This window comes from Lycorma delicatula, chromosome 2, assembly GCF_047948215.1.
Source record: "Lycorma delicatula isolate Av1 chromosome 2, ASM4794821v1, whole genome shotgun sequence".
NCBI classification, from domain to species: Eukaryota; Metazoa; Arthropoda; class Insecta; order Hemiptera; family Fulgoridae; genus Lycorma; species Lycorma delicatula.
The window spans coordinates 62,326,553-62,340,998 of record NC_134456.1 but is presented as its reverse complement, the minus strand read 5'-3'; the positions used below and the strand labels follow the sequence as shown (position 1 = coordinate 62,340,998).

Genomic DNA, 14,446 nt, shown 5'->3' with positions numbered 1-14,446 from the left:
TTTTTATAGTTAGCAAGAAATAATTTTACGTGTAATATTCTTGTGTGAAGTCTATGTTTGGTTATTATGTAATATAGGATGTATTCAATGAAAATGTGCTAAGCTATCCTGCCACATTATTTAAAATTTGATAACTGATTGACATTAGCTAAATATTAATACATTCATACTATTTTATTTCCTGAAATTCTATTTGAAAACATCTCATTCCATTATATATTGTATTTACATAATGGATAATCCTTTTATATTGATATCAGTGAATCTTATCTAAAACCAAATTAGCTGGGAGGACTGCAATGTTTCAAATATTATTGACATCTCTTGTGGAGAGGTAGCATTTCTGTTTTTTATCCAAAAGTTTTTGGATTTGAATCATGCTCAGGCATGGCATCTCTCATTACCATTAGTAACTGTAATCAGGCAACAACCAGTTACAAACAAGTAAATGACAAAAATTTATAAATTCACTTCTTGCTGTTACTATTTTATGAAAAACACTAGTAATGTGTTTAAAATATAAAACTTTAACAAATAATCTCAACATTGCAGTCTAATTTAGCATCTTTTTCTGGTATCACTGTGCATGATATACTACACTAACAGTGCCCATGTTTTAAGAAAATTATGCTTTAATACTAGCTGTTTAAAGCTGAAAAACAAACATTCTAATTTTCTATTATTTCAAGTTCTCACGGATAGGTAAAACATATTTGTATATTTAAACATATATATGTATCATGACAAAGGAAAAAATAAGTGATAACTTTATATTACTTTAATTTACTACATTTTATTATCAAAACATACAGTTCATTTGCTGTTAACCTACAAAATATTTAAAATTAATATTAATAATACAGTAGTAACTTATACAATAAATAATATAAACAATTAAAACTACAAAATCACTTTATAATATTCTAATCACAGCCATTTTGACAATTAAACCAGAACTGTTATAACTAATACAACTTAAAAACATTTGATCTCAATTAATAATTATTTTAATATACATTTATATATATTTAGTTTTAAAATAAACCAAATGTAGAATTACAAAAGTGTCCTTATATTAATAAAAAAAGAAAAGGTTGTAATGAATTGTAAGAAAATAAAATAGAATACAAAAAATTTATCATAATAAAGATGGAGACAAATCCAACAAGTAAAATGCTTTACAAAAAAATGCTTTTTGTAATAAATTTGAAATAAATAAAACAATCCTCCTTTTTTTTCTGTCACTCAAAACTGAATTTTCATAATAATAAATAATTATGTTAATAGTAATTCTTTTTGAAACAAAGTTTTATAAACCCTTCTACCTACCATAAAAACCTAAAAAGAAATATTAAGTATTTAACCTTAAACAAAATTTCTATGAACATGTTTCAGAATTAATATGGTACTATTAAAGATTTACCTTTTAGTATACATTTAGGTTTATTAATGATCATCTTCTATGGTTTGAAATTTAACTTCAAAAATATGTATTTCTGGTATATATAATATTTCAATTGTTAGGTTTTTATTGTAGCAAATATAAGTACAATATTTTAAATCACAAAAAATAAATAAATATAATTCAAAGTTTATTTAGACTTGAATTCATTATACAGTAAAACTTAGAAGAATATTTTATTAAGTGTGCAGTATCCTGGTGTTTTATATGCTAAAGATATTTTACACCATGATCTCTTTATGGGTTTTATGGGTCGTTATTTTAAAACTGAAATAAAATTTAAATTTATTACAATTTTTATAAAAAAAATTAATGATTTGTTTCAGTAAATTTAAAAATCAGTTAAAAAGTATGTTTCAAATCTACATAAACTATGTCTAGAGCTACATATCCTTCATATTACAACTTTACTGAATAAAAAAAAAAATACATCCAAAAACTATTGTTTGTGTACAGATTATGAATTAATCATTATGGAAGGGGAACATGAAACCACAATAGATATATAAGAATGGTAAAAATAGACAATGTCAACATCTAATGTTAAAAGGATCATATTAGAGTGCATACTTTATTTCTCTGATTTGAGAGCTAAAGAAACAGATTCTGTTAACAGAACAGTCTATCAAAAATGTATTAAAAATTTATATTCCTGAAAAGTAAATCAGATTTAAAACTTTACATTTTCAGCATTATAGATAATACTTTCACAACCAATACTTGTTGCTCATCTGCAATTTAATTCCTTGAATTTTATTTTGCTGATAGTAATAATTCAGTATGAGACAGAACATCTTTTTTTGGGAGAGGGAATTTTGTTTGTAGATCTGCAGAATTTTTTTCTGATAATTTCTCTTTCCATCTGTTAATTCACGCACTGTATAATAATATTAAACATTTTTTAAACTTCTAAAAATAAATTAACTGGAATTAATTAAAATTTTATAAAAATTTGGGGATTGATAAATTATACAATTTATGAATTAATGTCTAGTAGCAGGTAAGTATTTAACTTCAGTATAAAAAATTCATTATAAAAACAGTTTATATCATCAAAACAAAAGATTCTGCCAGTAAGTTATTAAAATCTATAATATAATTAATTACACATATTTAATTAACATGAGATTTGTTGCAATTTACAAGAAAGAAAAATATTTTATTTTACATTTAAAAAAAACCACACAAAACATATTTTAATTTTGTACTATTTACACTTAGTTCTTCCCTGATCTAAGCATCTATGGACTTAAGTTCATTAGATTCTTAATCAGATATGAGATAAATGGTTATTTATTTTTATAAAAATTTAGACTTTCTCTTTGTAATGTAAATATTATAGTAAAGCTATTTGTTACATTACCTGTACTAGATGCTATAGTTAATTTGAAATTATCAATTTTATAAAAGAAAAAAAAATTCAAATGGACTTTTGGTAAAAGGAATGATGTTAGAACAACACTATATAGTAGTATCTACTAATGAATATTAAATTTATTATTTTTAATTAAGTCTGTTCTAATAAGAACATATTTATAAATAAAAAAATAATTTATATCAAATATAAACCCAAAAGTATCAACAAATGTTGGTGATACACATAAAATAATTTTTTAACATTTTTAAAGAAATGTATTTGCAATACAAAAAGTCGGCAATTTCATAAAGATTTTTATCAAATGTTTAAAATCAATGTAATGAACAAAATTATTACTAATTTGATTGGATTACAATAATTTGTTTAACAAATTAAGAAATACTCTTTTAGTTATATAATTTTTGAAAACTATTATGATAGAATGGAAGAAATCTGAGAACTAAACAAATAAAACCTGAAAAAAAACACCCAAGCTTGTTTTTTTTTTATAGAAATAACAAAAATTACATCTTTTAATGATATATATTTGATCTTTTAATGGTTTTTTAAAAAAAATATTTTTTAGGCAGATTAAGAATGTAATAATTTTATATATTTATTTCCTGCAGTATTCTTTTTTGTATACACAGTTATAGTAAAAGGTTAGAGAGCTCAATAAAATGTAATCTAAAAAACAATGCAAATAATTGAATAGTAAGTTGTTAATACTATGTCTTTCAGGAATTTAAAAAATACTGTCCCCTAAAAATGTATTGTAATATTATTTTTAAAATCTTAATTATTACCACTGACTCATGTAATTGCAAGTAGATTATCTAACAGTTTGGTTCTTTTTTATAAGTATAGGCCAATGTGTTTTTTACAAGTAGTAAATATTCAATATCACAGTGTCTTAATTAAACTTCCTAGAAGTTTATTAAATAGTCATAACAATCTAAAGTAACCCATGCTTTCAAACAAATGATACTGGTAGTATCCAAGTCATCAGCAGTCCCCAAAAAACTCCTGATGCACTACATAACTGTGAACATTTACCAACAGTGACCTGCTGAAATCAGTAAAGACCAGCTGATGTAACGTTCACATTTGGAAAAACCAAAAGAAGACTCTTCATGAGATCATTCTTCATTCTCTATCTCCAAAATGTGGGCTATGGCATCACAATGAGGCAGTAGCGGTATAGTTTTGGCGCCTTTTCAAAACACGACTCCGGTGTAAATCTGATTTTTGACATACGACGACTGTTCCACCTTGTGACTGCTTCGTTTGTTCTTTGCTATTTCCACTACCTATTAGAGTACCAATCATTTTTGATACTGAGAATTTCCTAGTTTTGTTATTACTCTGTTGACATCTAGAATCATTTAATAACATTTCAAAAGCTTGGTAAAGGTCTGCACTGTTTTCAGCTACTGATACTTCGAAAAACTGACATCCATTTTGTATAGCTGCTGTACGGCCTTCAATTTCGTCAACCTATTAACATAACACAAAAAATTTATCAGATTTAGGAATGCTTTTAGAAACATTTATTTAATTTTTTTTTAAAGATATTTCCCATATATCTATTTACTTGTAGGTAGGTATGAGATAATAAACTTTAGATATGGACCAAAATATGAGAAGCTCGATCATAAAAATGAATCAAGCATCTGCTGTCTTGCAGACATTTATACTGAATGCCTGAGATGATTAATCACTGACAAATAAAATAATAAAAAAGCATTAAATTCATACCATTGAATTATTTTTCATAAATATAAACATTGTGATTAAAGTTTGTATTTGTATCAAATTGAGAACTAAAAAAGATCTTAAAATCACACATATATTTTAAAGAATGTTTTTATTTAAAATGCACTAACATGTAGAAAAATATTTTTTTTTAACCATCAAAATAACGCTCATATAATGCGACTAAAAATGAAATCAATGAGGGCACTCATCATTAAAAACAGTGCCAAGACTGATAGTTTTTTTTTATTGAGTTCTAAGGTTAATGAAATATTTCTTTGTGATGACAATTGTTGAACCTTTACAGCCATTTATAGAAAGATCACTCAATAATTTTATTTTTGATCAATTAACATCAAAATGATTTTGAAGGCTAAGAAAATTATTTTTTGTTTTATTGCATTATAAACAAAAGAATTCTTAAAAAAATTGTTTTTTATTTTCTTCTTTTTAGTTACATAAAATATGTGCTATTACAGTAGCACATATTTGTGGGTTCATATCCCATGACCACGCTACCAATATTGTAAATATGCTTTTTTTACTAGATTAACATTTTCTTTATTACACTTTCACTAATTACCAATTAACTGGAGTCAGTAATGAGATTATTATTTTATCACTGAGAATGAATGGTTTCAAATACAAGGTTTAAGTTAACCAAATAATAGAAACTAGGTAGAAAATTGATTACAAAATTCAATCTGGAAGGTCAGAAGTGTGAGTTAAATAAATTCATTTACTAAACAATGTTTTTATTATTTTAACAAACAAAAATGTTACTGAAATAAGAAAATTAATTTTAAGAGGCATTAACTATTCGAGAATTAGTTATTTATAAAATCATACAGCATAAAATGAAACTGTATTAGCACGGTTTATTTTAGTTAATGTATGGGAAATTGATTATTAAACATGGTTTCTGTGACACTTATCTAGTCCTTATTTCACAGCCTTCAATTTCCAGATTGTTACTCCTTGAGATATTCTAGGAATTAAAAAACATTGTGTTTTAAGAAATGAAGTTTCTGTCTTATATAGGACTAAAATAATTCAATATTTTAATTTTTACATTTAGATGATGAGATGAGGTTTTATATTTACATGCATAAGCATTATGAAAAAAGCTCACTGAATATTATACACAACTTAGCAAACTTAGATATAAAGTGTTTGAAAAAACCTTCTTAGAATTAATCTAAAAATATGGTAAATAGGGAAACAGACAGCGAAAAATGTGGCTCAATAAAGAAATTTCAAAGAAGAAAAATTTATTAAATAGGAATCTACGTAAGTTGTGTCCAAGAGAAATAGTGAAACATGGTAGAAGAAAAGAGATAATAAGGATCAATAAGTATTTGGATAATAAAAAGTAAGGAAAAAGTAAAATTAAAAAAAAAAAACTATATAAAAAAATGATAGAATGAAACAGAAGTTTATTTTATTAATAAATTTATAAAGGTATTTATAAAAATAAATTAATTCTAATAAAATTTTTATTCACCTCTCGAAGGTGCTCAAGATCTGCTTTGTTTCCAAGTAGTGTAACAGGAACAGATGAAACAGGTCTTAATTTCTGTAAATTTTCTAATGCCTCTACAGCGTAACTGAAACTCTGCTTGTCTGTGATGGAGTAGACAACAACACACCCGTCAGCCCATTGAACTTGCTCCACTGGGAAGCTTGAGTCTCTCTGAAAGTTAAAAAATATATATATTTAATTTGCTGCCTTTTTTCTAATTTAATATCAAAATTTTTATAATAAATATACAGTTAATAGTAAAGATATTATTAAACAGTTTTCTTTCACCAACATAATAAAAACTTATAATGTTAGGTTACTTTTTTATGAGAATGGGGCATAAGTAGAACAATTCAGATTAGACAAGAGAGTAAATAAAAATGTAAAAAATTGAATTTATTTATTTCATCGTAGAAGATAAATGAGTTATTATTAATAATTTTGTCATTTAAAGATATAAAATGAAAAAATTAATAAATAAAATTAAATTTAAACACTAGCTATAATGGAATTCTGCTTCAGTTGAATGAAAGCTTGCGTAACTACTACAAAGAAAATCTACTGCCAGATTTATTTCTCCAGTTCTTTTAAAATTTGTTGGGAAGTCAGCAGATTTTTCATAAAATCTTATCACAAAATACTTTTCAAACCTAACTAGAAGATTATAATATACTAAAAAGAACAACACTAAGCAGATGCAAATAAGATGCCAGAAGGTAAAGGTAGATTTCACCGGTGCTAAGTACAGGATAAAAAAAATTTCCACCTTAAAGTTAAGAAAAACTTCAAATTTACTCAATGTGACAATGGTTGCATGTGAAAAAAGTTTTACATGTTCAGAATATGATTAGCCCCATCTTATAACTCCAGCAATATTTTGATCATCCCTTTCCGTAAGGATTGGTCATATCAAAAGTTGTTTCAGACAAAAGTTTTAGGTTATTTTTTAGAGGACTAACAACCACTTTAAACTGATTCAATAACATGCCTATTAAGGGAGGTATGATTTTTTTGTCTTCAAAACCCCATTTTTCCCACCTCCTGGGCCAATGATTGGTGATATCCAAAAACTTTAGTTAGATAAGTTTTAGGCCTTTATCCAAAGAATAGTAGGAACTTTAAATGAATTCAATACTTTACTTAATAAGAAAGTTATAGCAATATTTAATTTTTTTAAAAAAATCCCCTCATTTCCACTCCATTAACAAACTCGATCGAGATTTTGGGTCGTTTTTTATGTATCAATTTGAAAGGGATTGGCACAAAATTACGGCAGTTATCGTGTCTACAAGAAAGTGAAATATATATATATATAAACCTTTGAACTGATGGTGGTTTTGGGGTCTCGGGGATGTGAAACGTGAAGATGTGTCTAAATTTTCCTGAAGTGGAATCATGATACCCATTACAGTAGGTAGTTTTCTTATGAAATCTACCTTTTTTTTTCTGTTTAGCCTCCAGAAATTACTGTTCAGATATTACTTCAGAGGATGAATGAGAATATGAAATCTACCTAAAATAATAAAATCTCACTGTTGCTACAATATTGGTTTTTATTAATAAAAATCTCTTATTTATTTAATTCTCTGATTTTAGCATTTTTAGATTATGTTGCATCCATGAAAGAATATAATTTGATTTATGATTTGGAAGTAAAATTAATATCTTATGATAAAATGAAATGTGGGTTACTGTAGAATAATATAAAAGTTCAGTGTAATATTTCATTTATAAAACTGTACAATAATTATAATTGTATTTTCAACATCAAATTGTAACTCTTGAAATCAATGAATAAAAAAAACCTTTGTTATTACTTTTTATTTAGCCATTACTTTTAATCTATTATTGATTGTATTCTTTTTAATTTTTTTATTTCAGACAGTGCTTCTGTGTTTAAATCTCAGCTTTTAAATGTGATGTCAGCTTTTAAATGTTGCGTCTTCTTAGTGTTAATTTTGGAGAGAGACATGCAATGTGTCATGGTATGTCTCCATTGATGGCATACCACTAAACTGTAACTGGGTCAACCAGAAAATGCCACATTTCTACAGATGTAACTTCACGCTCATCATTAGATGAACACAGTCTACACACATGACTGACCCAAAGATCAACAGTCAAATATATATATCAAACTAAATTAATATTTTTTAAAATTTATTGCTATGAAGGAATTAAAACAATTGAAATTGGATAATTTATTTTTACTATCTTTCCATATTATCATACACATGACATTTGCATTTGTATTCATATGGTGTAGTTTTATACTTATGTATAGTACATAGATATGAATCTGTTCTTTGGTTGATTAAAAGGAATAAGCTCTGAATAGTACTGACCAAAATTTGGTGTGGTATTTATTTATTAGATTCAGTATCCATCAAGAAAAGTTTTAGCATATAACTCATTCTATTATTTTTTTTTTCTTTATAAGTCATCATATACTTTAGGAAATATATGAATCTGTTCTTTGGTTGATTAAAAGGAATAAGCTCTGAATAGTACTGACCAAAATTTGGTGTGGTATTTATTTATTAGATTCAGTATCCATCAAGAAAAGTTTTAGCATATAACTCATTCTATTATTTTTTTTTTCTTTATAAGTCATCATATACTTTAGGAAATATTAATTTTGTTGATATTTTTGTTCAAGGTCATAAAAATTCTAATGGCTTTTACTAAAAACATTTTTTGAAGCAGGATTCCAGCTAACTGTAACTATCAGATGAAGATGATTTATTCTATTTTTGACATATTTTTATCATTAAAGCTGTCATCTTCACAAAATCATCATAAAAGTAAGTTTATAAAATTTTCAATTGTTTTTGTCTAAAATTTTTTTCATTGTTTCTTATTTTAAGATTTTTAGGTACACTTTTTAATTTTAGTTGACTATTATACATAATAAAAATTAAATCTAGAAATAATCTATTCCTAAAATTTTATTAAAACAATACAATCTAAAAAACTGTTATTGATAACATGATCAATATGTATTATTCAGCTTTATATTATGTTGTTTAAAAAAAGTATTATTCACAATGCTGCAGAAATATCATCTTGAAAATGACCAATATTAACCTCTGAAAGTAATACTGGGATTGCACACACGTTCTGTGAGCCAATCATTTAAAAAAAAAATAATAAAATCATTCATTAAAAATAAATATATTAAATCATATTTTGTTCTTACCGATTCTCCTGAAACATCAATTATTTCAACTTCGACAGGAGTATTGTTAATCATCACAGTTTGTTTATACAATAAATCTGTAACAAAGAAATGAAAATAAATTTAATTAGTTTCATTGTTAAATTTAATAATAAATCATTTTAATAATGTATTTAAAATAATAATAAAAAAAATAATAATAATTACTATTTTAATACATGAATGGATAATAATTGTATTGTAAAGTAACAATTTTAGAATAATTATTGTTTCATTATTGCAATGTAATGTAAATTTGAAAGGAAAAATATAAAAAGCTCTTTCTTCTTTTATATGAAGAAAATTAAAAGAAAATAATGTAATTACAAAAAAATCAATAATTGCTTTTCACAATATAACTTATTTTAAGCGTGCAGGTAAAAGAAAGCTAATAGAATTTTCATAATTGTTATAATTCATTCAAAATGAACTATTAGTTTTCCTATTGAAAATTTTATAATGAAATATTAATACTCCAAAAATATCTACCTACTTACAAAACTTTTTTTCAGTTGCATACAATAACAGAAATAATGCAACAAACTTAATTGACTGATTTATTGTGAGATATTCCAGTAATTTCTGAGTAGCTAGAGCAGTTTGTTAAATTGGGGGCCAGTGAGCAGATACATCCTTCATTTGTCTAGTGAGTATTTGTATTTTGTTATGATCCTAGAACTTCAGGCTAAAATAGTACCTGTTGATAATTAAAACCCAGTAACAGAATAGAGGCTGAGAAAAACTAATCGGGAACCAATAACATTAGATGTAACTTATCAGGTCAAGTCTCAAACTGCCTATATCTCCCAAAGGATCATTAGTGTTTACATTTACCTTCCTAAAAGGGTTTGCCCTTTGGGTCATTGCAACATGTAAAATTTATTTACTTGAATAAAAAATAATTAAAATTATTACTGCCTAATCTTGGTAAGAACAAAAATTTACAAAAATTATAAACAAATCAGTTAAAACTGTTGAAGAATTGAAATATGTGTAACAGAGTGTTAAGGTAAACTAATGCTGATTTTTATTTACAATTTTACAGGCTAAATGTGTTTAACTATTGACTGAATACACTATTAAAAATTTCCTAAAAACATAATTGTTTTCATATTCAAGAGATAACCACACTTTCTCGCTTCTCGCTTATAGAATTTATTTTTTTTTATAAGCTATAAAAACTACATTTTCTAAAATGACAATATTTAAATAAAACAATTTATTATATTAGTTGAAAATATTAACCTTTCCCATTAAGAATAGATGTGTTTTTAACACATCAAATTTAGCATAATACTCCTCTTTAGTGCTATCTAGGCTGCATACCTAATATTAGAAATATTGGGATTCATTCCTATCTTTGAGGACATAACAGGCTATACACATGATCTAAAAGATATTAATATTACGATAATAAAATTACACAGAAATAAGTCTTTTTATTGAATTTTTTAAGTAATTTTAATTGTATAATGCTAAGATAGTTTTAATGTAAAACTTAACTTTCATTCGATATTTAATTACTAAATGTGCTTTTTAATTTAGGTCAGCAACATTTTCATTATTTAACTCCAAAGACAGATAATTTTATTTAGAATAAAAAAATGAAGTACTAAAAAGGAGATTTAATTCATAAGTTTGGAATTAAGTGTTTGTATTTCTCTGTTCAATGTTGGGATCAGAAAGCTATATTTTATGAAAGACACAGCACGTGTAACCCCTGCAGATTTATTGAATGGATAATTTTTTCAAAACACCACAGCATGGCATGTTTTATAATAAATTTGTTATGGCAACTAAGAAAAACATAATAAAAAAAGCAGGCTTGTTTTTATTACATATTATGACATTAAATAATCTACTAAAATATTTATAAAACTTATTTTAAATTATTCATACGTAAAATACCTAATGTATTGCAGTCTCATTTAATAGAATCAGTTGTGAACATAAAATCAGACTTAGTTCAGTAGCATCACGTCAAAATGTAGGTCATAAAATTTTTGATAATTACTTTCATAGTTTTTCTCTTAACAATATATAAAATAAATAAAAATGAAATTGTTTTGTTTAAAATTCTTACTTAACCAGTTAATAACTTCCAAACAAATCTTTATATACACAGATTATATAAAAAAATCTAGTAATGTCAACAATAACACTTTTTATCAATCTTTACAAAAATATTTTACCTTAGAAACAACATTAATTATGTAATCTCATTGATTAATTATGTAAGTTTGAAGGGTGAAAGGTTTAACAAAAAAATCCTATTTTGTCTTGTATAATAGGATAGTCAAAAAATATTCTTACAAAAGATGCCTGGTAGAAATTTGTTGTTTGTCTACCTTTCTTAAATAAAAATTTGATCTAATTAAAACTACTTTTAAATATATATTAAAGATATATTTAAAAGTGCTACCTAGGCTGCATACCTAATATTAGAAATATTGGGATTCATTCCTATCTTTGAGGACATAACAAGATATACACATGATTTAAAAGATATTAATATTACGATAATAAAATTACACAGAAATAAATCTTATTTTAAAATAAGATTTTACATATATATAAAATAGTAAAATATCGTTAAAACATTACAGCAGAAAAAAATTAATTAAGATATTGTTTATTTTGATTTGATTTTTACCTTTAAAAAGTAATTAAATGATCAATATCCACAAGGGTAAAACCTTGTGTATAATACCAAAAAAGGAAAAAAAAACGCAATATTAAAATTTTTATATTAAATAACAAATAAATTTATACAAATATTTATTAAAATATACGAGTATCTAAAAACGCAATATTAAAATTTTTATATTAAATAACAAATAAATTTATACAAATATTTATTAAAATATACGAGTATCTGCAATACTGAAGGAAGGGATTCCCAGTTTTAATTATTTAGAGATATTGAAAAAAGTATGTAACAGACTAATAATGCAGATTAGAATTTAGTTAGAGTTTCTTTAAAAATGAAATTTCAACGCAATACTTAATTATAATAAACAATAAACAGTTGGAAATTGTAAAAGACTTTTTACAAAAATTGTTTCTTTGCTTATATAAAAATTTGCTTAATAAAAATTTTATTCTTGACTTATATAACTTAAAAACTTGGGGAGGAGAACATAAAAAAATCTCATTAAGTCTCAAGTTGTTAAGATAAAAAAAACATAATTTCATGCTTACATAATTAATGGAAGGCTAATAAGATTAATAAGACTAATAAGATTCCATTTACTTGTTATTTTTCTACTTGTGCATTTCTTTTAGAAGTTGTTAAATCTATTTATTTTACAATGAAAAATTTACTTTACCTCAAGAGGAACTAAGGTAAATAACTTACTAAAAACTTTAGTAATAACTTACTAAATACTGACAATTTTAATTTCAGTATTTTCAGAAAATGATTACATATTTATTTATTACGTATTTATTTAAATTGATTACATTTTTTCAAAACAATTACATTAATAAACCTAATTAAATTCTATCTAATGTACGAGATTAAATCCAAAGATTTTATTTAAATTAAGTCAGGGTTCTTGATCTCTTGAGGACATGGATTAAATATTTATAACGAACACTAAAGTATTTGCATATAAATTTTTTTGGAAATATTTGAAAGTGTTTCAAAAGTTCTAAAATCAAAAGTATGAGTCAAAATGTTATTATCAGATAAACTTAATTCCTTATATCAAATTTCCTTATTACTCATTATTCTATGGAACTTTAATAATGTGTATTTTGTACCAAACCCAAAAACAGTAAACACACAGGCATCCACTAAATAAAGAATTAACATTGGTATTCATTAATATTTTTGTCAACTATATATATATAAATATATATATATATATATATCTTGTACTATTTTTCATTCATACGTCACGTAGAAGTTCTTCTTTGTAGCAAATATTTAAAACGCAAGCATAAAATGTGGGTGTACAGATATGAAAAAGAAGCCAACTTTTAGAATATGTTGTGACGTCCACTGGATATTTATTTTTTGCAAACAAATAAGAAGTGTTGAGTGTTAAAAATAGCCCATAATATGATAAATAGCTACAAGTGCAATGCTTAAAATAAAATGTAATAAAAATTGGATTGAAATTTATTGTTTTACAAAACAGCTTTAAAGTAAGCTTGTGGTGTTTATGAATATAAAGCCAAATCTAATGATTTGCTCTGACATCTATTTCAGAATAATCTTAGGCTATCTGATTTAAATGTATAAATAAATATTAGTATATTGCTATGTAAGTTATATACCTAAAAGCTAGGTTTGACAATCATTAATCCTACTGTCTGTTTTTATACAAAGCCTAGACAGCACTGGTTTATTATATTACCTGAGTGTTATATGACAATGGCTAGTTTCTTTTCTGTTTAGAAGGACATATAATTAGATGTTTTTTGAGGAATAACTGAAGACTATGTTGTACAAACAGAATTACCATCTCTCCATTATGTGACTTATATATTATACAATACTTGTATATTATACAGATTGATTTGTATATTACAGAAATCTCTAATTAATTATTTAATGCAGTTTTGTTGATTCAGAACCCATTATAATTCTCTTTTTTTCATCAAAATACTTCATTTTATATCATTATTAGAATTTGTCTAAATGAAAAATTAGGAAAACTAAAGAAAAATAAAAGTGTTAGACTACATTTTAAGTGAATACGACTTTACGTCAGTTAGAAACTGATAAAAAATTCTAATAATAATCCCTAATAGCTTCTTTTACTGACCTTGCTTGGGTGTTTTTTGAATAGAAAAAAGGGCACAATTTTATTTTAGTTTTTTGAATATTAAAAGAGTTCTTTTAATCTTTCTATGTATTTTTCAAATTAAATTACTACACTAAAATGAGATTAGATAAAAAGATAGCCAATTGATTGGCGAGTAAAATAAGACAATCAATCTGAATTTTTACTGTTACTATGAAGCGAGTTATTATGATTCAAACTAAAGATATAATGTGTCCAGTACAGTGATATTAAAATTGTAAAACTATAATTAGATGTGAAGGTCGTGGTGATACAATGTGTAATTTGTATAGTAAATGCTATTTTAACAATGGTGAAATTATCTATTGATCATACAGGT

The 14,446-nt window shown here is 24.8% G+C and overlaps 1 protein-coding gene and 1 long non-coding RNA gene across 3 annotated transcripts in view; one reads left to right on the top strand and one right to left on the bottom strand.

Annotated features, from left to right (window-relative positions):
- LOC142318852 (uncharacterized) overlaps positions 1-14,446 on the top strand; it is a 52,932-nt gene that overhangs the window by 7,810 nt on the left and 30,676 nt on the right. The window contains exons 2-3 of one of the 2 annotated variants that reach the window (XR_012755054.1): positions 8,756-8,900; positions 10,859-11,293. This is a non-coding gene — a long non-coding RNA (uncharacterized LOC142318852). Of the gene's footprint in view, positions 1-8,755; positions 8,901-10,858; positions 11,294-14,446 lie in introns of those variants that run through there. The other variant, XR_012755053.1, reaches the window with a different exon arrangement.
- LOC142318851 (ras-related and estrogen-regulated growth inhibitor-like protein) overlaps positions 775-14,446 on the bottom strand; it is a 41,552-nt gene continuing 27,880 nt past the window's right edge. Inside the window, exons 4-6 of the mRNA XM_075355413.1 lie at positions 9,296-9,372; positions 6,079-6,267; positions 775-4,316 (exon numbers count right to left, since the gene is read on the bottom strand). Of these exons, the coding sequence (XP_075211528.1) occupies positions 3,999-4,316; positions 6,079-6,267; positions 9,296-9,372 (584 nt within the window). The 3' untranslated portion in view covers positions 775-3,998. The remainder of the gene's footprint in view (positions 4,317-6,078; positions 6,268-9,295; positions 9,373-14,446) is intronic.